This window comes from Dama dama, chromosome 12 (assembly GCF_033118175.1).
Source record: "Dama dama isolate Ldn47 chromosome 12, ASM3311817v1, whole genome shotgun sequence".
In the NCBI taxonomy this organism is placed as follows: domain Eukaryota; kingdom Metazoa; phylum Chordata; class Mammalia; order Artiodactyla; family Cervidae; genus Dama; species Dama dama.
Genome location: NC_083692.1, coordinates 35,590,203 through 35,607,008, shown reverse-complemented (window position 1 = coordinate 35,607,008; position 16,806 = coordinate 35,590,203). Strand labels below are relative to the sequence as shown.

General features: G+C 37.4%; 1 protein-coding gene and 1 long non-coding RNA gene across 2 annotated transcripts in view; one reads left to right on the top strand and one right to left on the bottom strand.

Moving 5' to 3' along the window:
- LOC133066196 (uncharacterized) overlaps positions 1-16,806 on the top strand; it is a 44,075-nt gene that overhangs the window by 16,462 nt on the left and 10,807 nt on the right. Inside the window, exon 3 of the long non-coding RNA XR_009695102.1 lies at positions 9,060-9,186. This is a non-coding gene — a long non-coding RNA (uncharacterized LOC133066196). The remainder of the gene's footprint in view (positions 1-9,059; positions 9,187-16,806) is intronic.
- WDHD1 (WD repeat and HMG-box DNA binding protein 1) overlaps positions 7,519-16,806 on the bottom strand; it is a 59,038-nt gene continuing 49,750 nt past the window's right edge. Inside the window, exons 25-26 of the mRNA XM_061157008.1 lie at positions 14,375-14,513; positions 7,519-12,363 (exon numbers count right to left, since the gene is read on the bottom strand). Coding sequence (XP_061012991.1) covers positions 12,166-12,363; positions 14,375-14,513 — 337 coding nt within the window. The 3' untranslated portion in view covers positions 7,519-12,165. The remainder of the gene's footprint in view (positions 12,364-14,374; positions 14,514-16,806) is intronic.

Sequence of the window (16,806 nt, the reverse complement as noted above, 5' to 3'; positions counted from 1 at the left end):
TACAAGTTATTTCCCATGCAAAAATAAGTCTTCATTTCTCTGGGATAAGTGCTTAAAAGGGCCATTCAGGTCATGTAGTTAAGCTCCTTTTAGTTTTGAAAGGAACTATCAAACTATTTTCTCGAGTGAGTGTATAATTTCCCATTCCCCCCAGCAATACGATTGATCCCAGTTTCTCTGCATCCTTACTTGCATTTGGTGTTATCATTATATTTCACTTTGCTGTTCTGATAGGTGTGCAGTGAAATCTCACTATAGTTTCAATTTGTATTTCTCTAATAGCTAATGCTCTTGAAATTCCTTTCATGTGTTTGCTTTCTGTATATCCTCTTAGGAAAAACATTTCTTAGGGAAATGTGTGTTTATGTCTTCTGTTCATTTCTAATTGGATTACATTTGTCTTTAATGCTGAGTTTGCGAGTTCCTTATATATTCTAGATATGCCAAGCTACTATTTTTAATCAGCTGCTATAACATTTGAGGGTGAAATGATGTCATGAAGAGTCTCTATCTCATTGAACCACATTAATACTCCTCCCTCTTTAGAAAAACCAACTATATCAATTCCAAACCATCTGTCTTCAGAGAGGAACAGCACTCTGTGGGAGGCAGGTTTCAACTTTCATTGAATACTTTATTTGCCATTAATCTGCTCTACAGCATTCTTTAAGAATTAGAGTGCTACTCTTCAGCATTCTTTCTCTAGGGTTTCTGTTATCAGGGTCACAAAAGCATCTGAGATAATGATGACCTGACAACATCTGTTTGTTTTTCATTTTTGCCCCACTTGTCTGTTTTCACTAGAGAAGCAAAAGGGTTTTCCTCTGCTCATTTGTTTCTCTGCTTCCCCACAACTTTAGCTTTCCCCTGCTATGGCTACCGCACATGCTTTTACATACCTGTGAAGCTCGGTTCCTCAGATTAACTGATTCTGCATTGATGTCCACACTCCAAATTTCAGGAAGAGAGATGGGATCACTGAATATTGGGGTCAGTTGTGTATCTCTGGTGCGGTGTGGTCTGGAGAAGTGATACCAAGTGATAAGTGGCTATCCTTCTGGGAATGTGGCCTGTGAGGTTCTCTGAGGAGGTCTGAGCAGAAAATCGCTGTCATTTCTATTACAACCACCACAGGGAACAGAATCGCAGAGGTTAAGTGGTTCCCAGACTCACATAGCTGCAGTGGTGGAGACAATATATAAATCCTAAGCCTACCAAGTTCCAAAGATTATACGGTATCGACTATGCCAATCACCCCACCAACATGGGTCCTTCCCTTGAAAACCTGGGTCTCTTGGAGAGATCAACAAGTATCTACAATACAATTACAATACACATACAATCTGACAGAAAAATATACCTGGGCAAAACCGAAGAGAGAGTTCTAGTAAGTGAAATACAATTTACATTTAAAAGAACAACAGCATTCTTCTCTTTTTAAAAAGTTTGGCATTAATTTAAATTTTTGTTGGCATTAGTTTAAATTTATGCTTATATTATTACCCTCATTATAAGAATACATTAGTGTGTTTACAAGCCCTTGAGTGAAACAGTTCAGTAAAATACAAAGTTAATTCCAAAAAGTGTCAGAAAAAACCAGAATGGCACAAACACAGTTAAACAACATACATGCTTTTATGCAAGACACTTTAATTTTGTCCTTTAATCAACATTAGCTAACTTTCTAATGCTAGACCAATGTTGTACTCTTGCAATCAAGTCAATGGGATAACTAAATAGTATCTTTATAACCACAAAGTTGGATCTGGCCAACTAAAATTTTTACTTGGGATTCTTCTATGTTCATGAATGAGATTTGTTTACAATTTTCCTTTTTAAAACTAATCTTGTCAGCTTTTGATATCAAGGTTAATGACAGCTGCTATATCAATAATATATGGTTGTAACTTTTACTTGATTGTGATAGAGCTTGACTTTTAAATTCACCCAATCGGGTGCTTTCTTTCAGAGAAGTATTTAAAATATAGACTAACTTTTTAAATTGGTTATAGATAATTTAGATTTTCTATTTCTTTGAGTCAGTTTTTTTTTCTTCCAGTTTTACTGAGATATAACTGATGAACAGTACTGTGTAAATTTAAGGTGTAAAACATAATGATTTGACTCACATACAGCATGGAGTAATTATCACAGTAAGTTCAGTGAATATCCATCATCTTATATAGATACAAAATAAAAGAAATTAAATATTTTTCTTGTGATGAGAACTCGGATTTACTGTCTTAACTTTCATATGTCACATACAACAGTGTTAATTATATCATATTGTGCACTGTTGCTGTTGTTCAGTTGCTGAGTCATGTCCAACACTTTGAGACACATCTCTAGTACTTATCCAAGGGCTGGAAATTTGTATTAATACCTTTTGACTATCTTCATCCAATTCCCCTCCCCTCTACCCCTGCCTCTGGAAACCACAAATCTGATCTCTTTTTCTATAAGTTTGTTTTGAAGTACAACTGACTCGTAATACTGTTAGCTCCTGTTAACACAATGTACTGATTTGATATTTCTATAAATTTCCAAATGATCATGTTTAGTTACAATCTGTCACCAAAGATGTTACATAGTTATTGACTATATTCATGCTGAACATTTCATACCCACCACTCATTTATTTTGCAATTGAAAGTTTGTAACTTGATTCAATTTTTTTAAATAACAACTTTGCAGACATAATTCACATATGTTAAGTTTATGCCTAAGTATTTTGGTCTTATTTATAGAAACTTGTTCATCAGAATTTTCCACTTTCTAGTCATAAAGCTATTTAAAAGTCTTGAATTAGTCAGTATTCAACCAGAGAAACAGAACCAGTAGGAGACATATATTGAAATTTATTGCAAGAATTGATTTAGATGATTGTGAAGGCTGGAAGACAGGACTAAAACCCTAAATCATAGGGTAGACCTTAGGGAAAAGCAGCCTGAAAAACTCAGGCATGAACAGAAGCTGCTTTCTACAGGTGTGGTTTCTTCTTCTTTTTCAGGGAAGCCTCAGTTCTGCTCTTAAGGCCTTTCAACTTATTGAATCTGGCCCACACAGACTATCTAGGATAATCTATTAAAGTCAACTGGTCATGAACTTTAGAACACTCTATAAAAATACCTTCATAGCAACATATAGGTTAGTATTTGATTAACAATGGTAGCCTAGTCAGTTAACACATAAAACTGACCATCATAAGCCTCTTATTTTTACTTATTTTTGGCTGTGATGGGTCTTCTTTGCCTTCCGTGGGTTTTTCCTAGTTGCAGCGAGCAGGGGCTACTTTTCATTGTGGTGCATGGGCTTTCCATTGCAGTGGCCTCTCTTGTGGAACACAGGCTCTAGGAACGAGGGCTTCAGTAACTGCAGAATGCAGGCTCAGTAGTTGTGGCTCTCAGGCTCCAGAGCATGCGCTCAGTGGCTTATGGGCTTAGTTGCTCTGCAGCTGGCCTGTGGAATCTTCCCAAACCAGGTATCGAACCAATGTCCCCTGCATTGGCAGGTGGATTCTTTTTTTTTAATTGTTTATTTTAATTGGAGGCTAATTACTTTACAATATTGTAGTGGTTTCTGCCATACATTGACATGAATCAGTCATGGGTGTACACGTGTTCCCCATCCTGAACCCCCCTTCCACCTCCCTCCCCATCCCATCCCTCAGGGTCATCCCAGTGCACCAGCCCTGAGCACCCTGTCCCATGCATTGAACCTGGACTGGAGATCTGTTTCACATATGATAATATACATGTTTCAATGCCATTCTCTCAAATCATCTCCCCCTTGCCTTCTCCCACAGAGTCCAAAACACTGTTCTATACATCTGTGTCTCTTTTGCTGTCTCGCATGCAGGGTCATTGTTACCATCTTTCTAAATTCCATATATATGTGTTAATATACTGTACTGGTGTTTTTATTTCTGACTTACTTTTTCTCTGTATAATAGGCTCCAGTTTCATCCACATCATTAGAACTGATTCAAATGCATTCTTTTCAATGGCTGAGTAATATTCCATTGTGTATATGTACCACAGCTTTCTTATCCATTTGTCTGCCAATGGGCATCTAGGTTGCTTCCATGTACTGGCTATTGTAAACAGTGCTGCAATGAACATTCAATTCTGGTTTCTGTGTATGCCCAGCAGTGGGATGGCTGGGTCACATGGCAGTTCTATTTCCAGTTGTTTAAGGAATCTCCACACTGTTCTCCATAGTGGCTGTACTAGTTTGCATTCCCACTAACAGTGTAGGAGGGTTCCCTTTTCTCCACACCCTCTCCAGCATTTACTGCTTGTAGACTTTTTGATAGCAGCCATTCAGACTGGCATGAGACGGTACCTCATTATGGTTTTGATTTGCATTTCTCTGATAATGAGTGATGTTTAGCATCTTTTCATGTGTTTGTTAGCCATCTGTATGTCTTCTTTGGAGAAATGTCTGTTTAGTTCTTTGGCCCATTTTTTGATTGGGTCGTTTATTTTTCTGGAATTGAGCTGCAGGAGCTGCTTGTATATTTCTGAGATTCTTTGTCAGTTGCTTCGTTTGCTATTACTTTCTTCCATTCTGAAGGCTGTCTTTTCACCTTGCTTATAGTTTCCTTCATTGTGCAAAAGCTTTTCAGTTTAATTAGGTCCCATTTGTTTATTTTTGCTTTTATTTCCATTACTCTAGGAGGTGGGTCATAGAGGATCCTGCTGTGATTTATGTCAGAGTGTTTTGCCTATGTTTTCCTCTGGGAGTTTTATAGTTTCTGGTCTTAGGTTTAGATCTTTATTCCATTTTATTTTTGTGTATGGTGTTAGAAAGTGTTTTAGTTTCATTCTTTTAGAAGTGGTTGACCAGTTTTCTCAGCACCACTTGTTAAAAGAGATTGTCTTTTCTCCATTGTATATTCTTGCCTCCTTTGTCAAAGATAAGGTGTCCATAGATGTGTGGATTTATCTCTGGGCTTTCTATTTTGTTCCATTGATCTATATTTCTGTCTTTGTGCCAGTACCATACTGTCTTGATGATTATAGCTTTGTAGTATAGTCAGAAGCCAGGCAGGTTGATTCCTCCAGTTCCATTCTTCTTTCTCAAGATTGCTTTGGCTATTCGAGGTTTTTGTATTGTTTTTCACAATACAAATTGTGAAATTATTTGTCCTAGTTCTGTGAAAAATACTGTTGGTAGCTTGATAGGGATTGCATTGAATCTATAGATTGCTTTGGGTAGTATACTCATTTTCACTATATTGATTCTTCCAATCCATGAACATGGTACATTTCTCCATCTATTTGTGTCATCTTTGATTTCTTTCATCAGTGTTTTATAGTTTTCTATATATAAGTCTTTTGTTTCTTTAGGTAGATTTATCCCTAAGTATTTTATTCTCTTCATTGCAATAGTGAATGGAATTGTTTCCTTAATTTCTGTTTTCTCATTGATAGTGTAGAGGAATGCAAGGGATTTCTGTGTGTTAATTTTATATACTGGCAGGTGGATTCTTAATCCACTGCACTACCAGGTAAGTCCCCAAGCTTCCTAACTTTAGGCAAATCTGTAGTTTTTGTAGTTTATAATTTCCTTTTCAATTCTAATATTACTTATGTTCTTCTCTTTATATAATGATTTATCTTGTCTGATTTTTTTCTAATGTATCAGTCTTTCAAAGAACCAACTTTTGGCTTTCTGACTCCACTATGTTTACTTTCTACTCCATCACTTTTTGCTCTTTATGACAGTTCCTGAGTAAGCAGAAACTGGTTTCAATTACAGGAATACCACCAGCAAAAGGCTGCACTTTAAACTGTAGGCTTGGGCTGTTGTATTTTTCCTTTAACGCCCTGTTGAGCATGAATTTGGACTGCACACCTATGTGAAACAATAAAAAAAAGAATATACATACAGAAAAAAAAACCTAATGACATACACATTTTACCAGTGGTCATCTGTGGGTATTAGGATTGGGAGTGATGTTCTTCCTCACTCTTTATTAGAAAGTATGTACTGCTAATAACTAAATACAATGCAATGCCTTTGTTTGAGCCTAGATCTGAGGGGGGAAAGCCTAATGGGCACTTTGGGTGAAATTTTAGTATGAAATACCTGTTAGGCAATAATATTCTTCTGTTAAATTTGTTATAATAATGATATTGTGCTTATGTAGAATGTCTTTATTACTTATGGGATACATATTGAAGTACCAAGGGGTGAAGTGTCATGTTACATATTTCAAATGGTTCAGGAAAAACCCTGTTTTACAAAGCATTTATGGCAAAATGTCAACAATAAGTCTATCTAGATAAAGGGTATGTGTATGTTTGCTGTACTCTTTGAAATTTTCTGTAGGTTTAAAAAATTTAAAAATAAACACCTGGGGAAAAATTACATACTTCCATTACAAAATAGCTAGAAAATAAAAAAGGCCCATAAGACAATCAGTCACTGAGTAAGATGCTTTCTACATAGATGGGTCTCATCCTTTTGTCTAAAGGAATCTGTTCCATGGCAGTGACAGAGGCTTACCTCAGGCTGCTGCATTTAGAGTGGTTGTAGATTACCACTGTCCCCACAGTTGGCAGGCATAACCCAGGACTCACTCACTTGCTCTCTGGGATAATTAGAAGATGACCTTTTAAATATAAAGTTGTAAAATAAGCTCTTTGAGAAGTTTTTTCTACTGAAGAATGAAATTGAGCATAAGACCACTTTCTGTAGCACATAAGCTCAAAATAGGCAACAGTACTGATATCATGATGACGGCTAATATATTTATTTCCATTTGCATTTTGCTACCATTAAGTTCCAATTCTCTGAACAAAGATTTTTTCCTTAAAAGAAGTTTAATATTATATAGAAAAGAAATAGGAATGATATTTCTTTGTTTATGAGTTCTGATTTTTAAGTTCAGTTGTCAGTTCAGTCTCTCAGTCATGTCTGACTCTTTGCGACCACATGGACTGCGGCAAGCCAAGCTTCCCTGTCCATCACCAACTCCCAAAAATTGCTCAAACTCATGTCCATGGAGTCGGTGATACCATCCAACCATCTCATCCTGTCATCCTCTTCTCCTGCCTTCAATCTTTCCCAACATCAGGGTCTTTTCCAACGAGTCAGTTCTTCGCATCAGGTGGCCAAAGTATTGGAGCTTCAGCTTCAGCATCAGTCCTTCCAATGAATATTCAGGATTTGTAAGTTAAACTAGGTCAATACAAAAACTGTCCTTCAACCAAACAAATGCAGATCAACTTTTTACAGGGACGTCCCTGGCTGTCCAGTGGTTAAGTCTCAACACTTTCACTGCAGGGGGCACAGGTTCAAACCCTGGTTGGGGAACTAAGATCCTGCATGCCATGCGGTATCGCCCAAAAAAACAACAAAAAAAGAAAAAAACTTTTTGCGAATTCTTGATATCATCAGGTTCGCATGGATTTGAAATATAACACTCAAGGATTATAGCCTTAAGTATTACACACTGTGATAATAAGCAAGTTGGAGAAGTAAAAACACAATACCTATCTATAAGCATGCTTTCCAAAGTAACATAAAAAATTTTTACTTCAGCATCTTGAAACCAACATTAATTCATACATAATTAACTCATAATCAAACTTAATGACAAAGCAAGATTAACTAGCCAACAACATAGTAACAATAGCTGATACGTATATAAAACACTACAATGTACCAGGTAAGTGCTTTTACCTTGTTTAATTCTCTTAACAACCTTTAAATTATGTATTATTAATATACCCATTTTACAGACGAATGGACAAAGGCTACGACTTGCCCAAGGTTTTTTAGCTGGTAGGAATTACAGTGAGCCTTTGAACTCAGGTATTCTGTTTGGCTTTGAAATCTGTGCTCCTAACCTCTGTGTTGCAATGCCTCTCAATACCAGCTCCTAAATAAAGAAATCAGAAATGCTCTGTCCCAACCTTAATCATGAGACAAGGACCATCCTGTGGCTACTATACATCTAAAATTTCAACATAAGTTTGTCCCTTCCAACCTATAAATACCCTCAATTTTCAATCACTTGGTTTTATTACTATCCTCCTACCCCAGAGTTCCCCTGTACTGTCCCTCATAAAGTGGCTCATTTGTATTAAGCCCTGCTTAGAATACTAACCAAAAAAAAATGTATGAACTACTTAATTAAATCTTGTTCAAAACAAAAGAGGAGTTAAACACTTCCTCATTCTTCAATTACTTTCTTATCAAGGCTTCAAAGATTTGCTCAATAAAGCACTGCTGATGCTGATAACCAGAGTAATTTACCAGGAGCATATGCTGGGCTTCAATATTATCAAATAGTATCTTCAATACCTCTGTGTGTTTAATGTGTAACAGGATGAGGGTGAAGGGGCTGGCATAATTCAATGAAGCTATGAGCCATGTTGTACAGGGCTACCCAAGACAGACAGGTCACAGTGAAAAGTTCTGACAAAACATGGTCTCCAGGAGGAGGAAATGGCAACCCACTCCAGTATTCTTGCCACAAGAACCTCATGGACAGTATGAAAAGGCAAAAAGATGTGACACCAGAAGATAAGTCCCCCAGGTCAGAAGGTGTCCAAAGGAGCTGAAGTTGACCAGTTGTATGAAAACCTACAAGACCTTCTAGAACTAACACCAAAAAAATGTTATTTTCATTATAGGGGATAGGGATGCAAAAGTAGGAAATCAAGAGATACCCAGAATAACAGGCAACTTTGGCGTTGGAGTACAAAATGAAGCACAGCAAGGGCTAACAGAGTTTTGTCAAGAGAACATGCTGGTCATAGCACTCTTTTCCAATAACCCAAGAGACGACTCTACACAGATATCACCAGATGGTCAATACTGAAATTAGGTGGCTCAGATGGTAAAGAAACTGTCTGCAATGTGGGAGACCTGGGCTAGATTCCCTGGGTTGGCAAGATCCCCTGGAGAAGGAAATGGCAACCCACTCCAACCTGGAGAATTCCATGGACAGAGAAGCTTGGTGGGCTAATACAGTCCACAGGGTCGCAAAAAGTCAGACACGACTGAGAGACTAACACTTTCACTTTCTTTCATATTCTTTGCAGCCAAAGATGGAGAGGCTCTACACAGCGAAAACAAGACCTGGAGCTGACTATGGCTCAGATCCTGAGCACCTCACTGCAAAATTCAGGCTCAAATTGAAGAAAGTAGGGAAACCCACTAGCCATTCAGGTATGACCTAGATCAAATCCTTTATGATTTATACAGTGGAGGTGATGGACAGATTCAAGGGATTCGATTTGGTAAACAGAGTGCCTGAAGTACTATGGATGGAGGTTTGTAACACTTACAAATGAGCTTCCCTGGTGGCTCAGACGGTAAAGCACCTGTCTACAATGCGGGAGACCCGGGTTCAATCCCTCGGTTGGGAAGATCTCCTGGAGAAGGAAATGGCAACCCACTCCAGTATTCTTGCCTGGAAAATCCCATGGATGGAGGAACCTGGTAGGCTACAGTCCATGGGGTTGCAAAGAGTTGGACACGACTGAGCGACTTCACTTTCACTTCACGTTGTAACACCATACAGGAGGCAGTGACCAAAACCATCCCAAAGAAAAAGAAATGCAAGAAAGCAAAGTGGTTGTCTGAAGAGGATTTACAAATAGCTGAGCAAAGAAGAGACGCCAAAGGCAAGAGAGAAAGGGAAGATATACCTAACTGAATGCAGAGTTCTTCCAGAGAATAGCAAGGAGAGATAAGAAGTCGTTCTTAAATGAACAATGCAAAGAAATACAGGAAAACAATAGAATGGGAAAGACTAGAGATCTCTTCAAGAAAACTGGAGATAACAAGGGAACATTTCATGCAAGGATGGACATGATAAAGGACAGAAACGGGAAGAACCTTACAGAAGCAAAAGAGATCCAGAGGTGGCAAGAATACACAGAAGAACTGTGCCAAAAAGATAACCACAATGGTGTGGTCACTCACCTATAGTGGGATATCCTAGAGTGTGAAGTCAAGTGAGCCTTAAGAAACATTACTATGAACAAAGCTAGTGTGGAGGTGATGGAATTCCAGCTGAGCTATTTAAAATCCTACAAGGGCTGTACTCAATGTCCACAAATATGGAAAACCCAGCAGTGGCCACAGAACTGGAAAAGGTCAGTTTTCATTTCAATCCCAAAGAAAGGCAATACCGACCAAATTGCACTCATTTCACACACTAGCACAGTTATGCTCAAAATCCTTCAAGATGGGTTTCAGCAGTATGTGAACTGAGAACTTCTAGATGTATAAGCTAGGTTCAGGAAAGGCAGAGGAACCAAAGATCAAATTGCTTGCCAACATTCGTTATATCACAGAGAAAGCTGGGGAGTTCCATAAAAACATCTACTTCTGCCTTACTGACTACATTAAAGCCCTGACTATGTGGAGCACAACCAACTGTGGAAAAATTCTTAAAGAGAGGGAGTACCAGACCACCTTACCTGTCTCCTGAGAAGCCAGTATGTGGGTTAAGAAGCAACAGTTAGAACCTTACGTGGAACAACTGACTGGTTCAAAATTGGGAGATGAGTACAACAAAGCTGTATGTTGTCATGCTGCTTATTTAACTTCTATGCAGAGTACATCATGCAAAATGTCAGACTGAATGAATCACCAACTGAAATCAAGCTTGCCAGGAGAAATATCAACAACCTCAGATTTGCCAATGATACCACTCTAACGGCAGAAAGTGAAGAGGAACTAAAGAGTCTCTAGATGAGGGTGAAAGAGGAGAGTGAAAAAGCTGGCTTAAAACTCAATATTCAAAAAACTAAGATCATAGCATCTGGTCCCATCACTTCATAGCAAATACAAAGGGGAAAAGTGGAAGCAGTGACAGATTTTTTTTCTTGGGCTCAAAAATCACTCCGAACCATGGGTGCAACCAAGAAATTAAAAGATGCTTGCTCCTTGAAAGAAAAGCTATGACAAACCTAGACAACATATTAAAAAGCAGAGACATCACTTTGCTGACAAAGGTTGGTATAGTCAAAGCTATGGTTTTTCCAGTAGTCATGTATGGAGGTGAAAGCTGCGCCATACGGAAGGCTGAACACCAAAGAGTTGACGCTTTCAAACTATGGTGCTGGAGAAGACTCCTGGGAATCCCTTGGACTACAATGAGATCAAACCAGTCAAGTCTAAAAGAAATCAACCCTGAATATTCATTGGGAGGAGTGCTGCTGAAGCTGAAGCTCCAATACTTTGGCCACCTGATGCGAAGAGCCAACTCACTGGAAAAGACCCTGATGTTGGGAAAGATTGAAGGCAGGAGGAGAAGGGGATGACAGATGATGAGATGGTTAGACAGCATCTCATCCTCTGGACATGAATTTGAGCAAACTTTGGGAGATAGTGGAGGACAAAGGAGATTGGTGTGCTGCAGTCCTTGGGGTCGCAGAGTTGGACGTGACTTAATGACTGAACAACAAAAACAAGAAGGGGGTAGTGAAAATTATGGTAATAAACATAAAATATATTTTCTAGGAACACTTCCATTTCATGGAAATACAATGTGAAGGCCATATTAAGCTAAATATAAAAATGTAAAAGTTTTATTTTTAAAAAACAGGCAATACAAACAGATAAAATTAATATATGAAGAAATTTCCAAAACAAAGGTCTCATCTACAAAATTATTTACATGTTTAGGGTCCATGTGAAAAAAAATATGGTCCCCTGGGTCCAGTATAGACATAAGAGCGGTCTATAGTAACACATTTTGGAAGAGGACTTCTGTGGTACTTGCCAATATATGATAGTTACCAATCAAGGAACACTCTAGAAGGTGCTTCAATGCTCAGAGGTTTTAAAACCTTGGCTTTGATGATTTTGAAGGTAAGAAACAAGATCAATCCAGCTTGCAAAGGGACATGACAGTGGCCACCAGTCAGTGGCCATGGTCATGCTTCTGAACAGCCCTCCATTTGGGGGCAGAGCAATCTGCAGAGATGATAGTTTTTACAGATGCCCCGCTACCTATACCAATATAATTACTGAATTATCTTATAAAGACAAACAGCAATCTTTAAACTCTTTTAAAAATACTTACAGAGTTTCCTACAGATTTTTTTTTTTTTTTTTTTTCCTACAGATTTTTTTAAAGGTCTAGATTCATCAAAAATCCATTACTTTCCTAAGTTCTAAATTTACCTCCTTACTCTATTCCTGCTTAAATGCAAAAGCTGACAGTTTCTGATTCGCAGAAAGATCTAAAGGTTTTTGCTTTTTAGGTAAATTCAAATTCTTCATTTTTTCTTCCTGGTTTTCAGTTTCCTGACTTTCATCAACCACACGTTTTCGCTTCTTTTCTTCAGCTCCATCACTTGCAGTTCCTCCTTTGGCCTTGGCAGCCCATGCCTTTGTAAAAATATTTGAAGAGAAAAGATTTTTAGGAAATAACAAATAAATAGGAAGGAAATGATTTCTTTACCTTTTCAGGAAACATTTCTTTAAGTAAAGCAGCATAATTAGCACTTGAATTATGAAGCTAATCATTAGAGTTATCATTTTTTTAAAAAATACATTGTTTATTATTTAATTGCAGGGCACATTAAAAAATTTACATTCTAACTCTATGACATTTCAATCTAAACTCTGCTTGTATTTAACCATATTAAGAGCAAAACACTATAACTGCAGGTACTGTTTAAAAAAGAAACCTTTTATTTTGAGATTATTAGAGATTCAGTCGTATCAGAGATTCCATGCAGTTGTAGGAAATAATACAGAAAGGCCCCCTGTCCCCTTTACTCAGTTTCCCTCAATGGCTGCATCTCGCAAAACTATAGTGTACTATTACAGCTAGGATACTGACATAGATAAAACCCCCTTTTTATTTCAACTCATTTGTGTGTGTATGTGTGTAATTCTCCTGTAGGCTGTGTATTTACCACCACATTCAGGATACAGAACATTTCCACAAGCCCGAGTACCCCTCATGTTGCCCTGCCCTATTCCTCTCCCACGCCCCAACCCCTGGCAATCAGTACTCTGATCTTCACCCCCATCACTCTGTCACATCAGAAATATTATATATATGTTCTTTTGGGGTTGGTTTCTATTCACTAAGCGAGAACCTAACAAGGTTCACTCATTCCATTTATTTCTTAAGCCTCTTTTAATCTTTAACAGTTCCTCCTCCTCCTACTTTATTTTCCTTCCCAGTCATTACTGTTGAAAAGGGTACATGTGAGCTGTAGAATCTTTCACATTAACAGACTGGATTTAAGAAACGTTTAAGGTTTACACTAAAAATACTGATTACATTGTTGTTTTTTTTTTAGTTCTCGCACTTTATTGCTACCAGCCCATCTCCCTCCACCCTCGTGCACACATGCTCAGTCATGTAACCCCATGGACTGCAGCCCGCCAGGCTCCTCTGTCCATGAACTTTTCCAGGCAAGAATACTGGAGTGGGTTGCCATTTCCTTCTCCCTGATTACATTTTAAGTATTCAAAAACATGACCACAAGTTTTGCCATGTCTCTTCCTCTTTTCCTGCATAAGCTGACAGTTTCAGCTTATGGTCTTATTCATTCAGATGCCATTTTATCTAATACTTTAGAATTTTTATTCTTTTATAAATGCTCACAAAAAAATGAGAAACACAAAGATGCTAATGAGATTCTAAAGAAGGTTAGAGGTGGTTAGACTAGTTTCTAGTTTCCTCATTTTGCAATACCTTTATTTGTAAAACCAGTTTATCAAGGTTAAGTATCTATGTCACAAGGCACCCACTGCTGCACGCTTGTCATCCCTGGGGAAGGTAAGTCTGAGATTTGATACAACACACACATTCCTTCCCCTTGTAAAAGAAAGCTGCTCCTAGACTTTTTTCTACATAGCAGAAAAATGACCTAAGAAGCGATAGATAGGTACAAGTCACCTGTCCTAATTTCCACATGAAAGGCTAGAACAGAACACTGATTGTTTCCTCCCAAAGCAGTATTCTCATTTAGTATTCAATGTGTAAGTAAATAGTATTTTAAGAAATTCTGCTTACAAGGACTCTAAAACAGTTATCCAGAAATGTGAATTAATTTGTTTTACTTACTAATTTTATTTGATTCTAACTTAAAAGTAATGTGCTTTTTCTTGAGCTATTCCCCTAACTTACAATATGCAGAAACTTATACAGATGTAGGTATTATATCTGCCAAAAAATTAACCATCAACACTAAAAAAAAAAAAACACTAAATAATTATTATATAGATCTAGATGTCAAAACTGACATTTTGTTTGTTGCATCTCCTGTCCACCAAGAGTTTGAGTGTATTTAATTTTAAACACAGAAAAAAAGCATTTTCTATAAGAAATTTAAAAGCCAGGAATTCACTAAAGTCTCAATCTCAGCACAATTATTCTCACCTTCCTTTCTTCAGCTGACAGTACTTTAAATCGAACCATTCCTTCTTTTATTATGTCTGCTTCATCTGAAAAGTCAGGATTGTCAGACAAAATATTACTTCTGTTTTCTTCCAGCCACATCTGGAACCCGGTCTTAGGCCTAAAATAGCAATTATGCAAAAAAAATTTTTATACTTAAGACAGTTCTGGAGTGCTTTATTATTCTTCAGGTTAGTAATTAACCATTAGTCTTTGCATACCTATATATAATGTAAGACAGACACAATTAATTATACTTGTTAATATTCATAATTACACATTACTTAAAACTGCCTAGAGACTGCAGGAATAATGAGTTGAAAGAAATCCTTTGTAAGATCAATTCAAAGGGATTATTCACATTTGTATTTTCCAAGCACAGAACCTGTGATCTCTTTAATGAATATTGACAGGCTCAAGGTCTCCAATCTTCCTTAGACCCTCTAGTCCAATAAAACCCTTCCATGAATTCTTGGTAGCCTTTCTCCATTCCCTAAACCAGCTATTTGAAATCTTCATGATTTCTCTCAAGCTCCTTTCTCCTGCTAGCACAGCTGACCTTGGAGCCTGGGTCAGTTCTTGTACCATTATGTAAAGCATGGACACAGCACATATGTCAATGTTACTAGATTTTAGTTCTGACACAAACTGTATTTTAGGTCACACCTGAAGATTTAATGCAAATATTTAACATTTACTGATCATTTTTCTTCTGTATAGGCTGTTGAAAGTATAAAAAATTGAATCTTCTTAAATAAAAATTTCACTGTTTAATAGCTAAATTAAATTCAGGACAAAATAAAAAAAATTAAAACTACAGCTACCCCCTCAAATTAAATTTGTTAATATGAGATGTGAGAGTTGGACTATAAAGAAAGCTGAGCGCTGAAGAATTGATGCTTTTGGAGAAGACTCTTGAGAGTCCCTTGGACTACCAGGAGATCCAACCAGTCAATCCTAAAGGAAATTGGCCCTGAATATTCATTGGAAGGACTGATGCTGAAGCTGAAGCTCCAATACTTTGGCCACCTGGTGCAAAGAACTGACTCATTTGAAAAGACCCTGATGCTGAGAAAGATTGAAGGCAGAAGGGGACAACAGAGGAGGAGATGGTTGATGGCATCACCAACTCAATGGACATGAGTTTGAGTAAACTCTGGGAGTTGGCTATGGAGAGGGAGGCCTGGCTTGCTGCAGTCCATGGGGTTGCAAAGAGTCGGACATGACTGAGCAACTGAACTGAACGTGAGATACCAGTTACATGAGATAACATAAAGTTAAGAATGAAATGGTGGGACTTTTCTGGTGGTCCAGTGTTTAAGAATCCTATCAATACAGGGGATTCAGATTCAATCCCTGCTCAGGGAAGATTCCACATGCTGCTGGACAACTGCAATTACTGAGCCCACCCATGCACTGCAACCGCTAAAGCCCACACGCTCTAGAGCCTACTGCAACAAGAAGCCCATGCACCACAACAAAGACCCACCGCAGCCAAAAATAAATAAATTTTAAAGAATGAAATGGTGACTTTTTCAATATAGCTGATGTATTTCAAATAAATCTAGCATACAAGAGATCAAGAAATTTGGTAACATAATGAGTTGGTGGACAAACAGGGACTCTCGTATTTCTGGGGTTGTATAAAATGATACAAACATCCACGCAGAGCAATTTTGCAGTATCTTTCAAAAATTATAAGTGTATATTAGCTTGAACCCTACAGAAATCCATCTTACAACTATATGTATATAATATTCATATAAAGTTATTAATTGTACTACTATTTGTACCAGCAAAAGACCAGCAAAGACTTTTTGTCCACTTTCAGAGAACTAAACAAATTATGGTACAGCCATTCAATGCATGTAAAAAGATTAAAGAAACTCTTCATGTAGTAATAAGAAATGATCTGCAAAACCTGTTCTTAAGTGAAAAAATTAAGGCACAGAACAATGTGCATACTATCATTTCTGTAAACTAAAAAAAATGCATAGAATACTTCTAGAAGGCTACAGAAGAAATCTGTGCAGTGAGTATTTGTGCACAGAGAACTGAATGGATACGAAACAGATTTACTCTTCATCACATATCTTTTTGTATCTTTTGACTGTGTTTCTCCCGTGTAACTATATTATTTAAAAACAAATGAAAAATGAACTAATTAAAAAATATAGTACCCCAGTAAAATGTGTCCACAATTTAAAACACAGATAGTTTATCAAAGCATACTTTAATAAGTAATGTAAATAGATACTAATCAATATTTGTGGCTTCCCTAAAATTACATGATTTCAGAATGCCCACTACCTATGCCAATGTATTATTTATATTAATGAATAACAGGGCCACATAATTTTGTATTGCTACTTCTACCTGCCTTTTATTGGAATACTGCATCTTGAGAATACTAA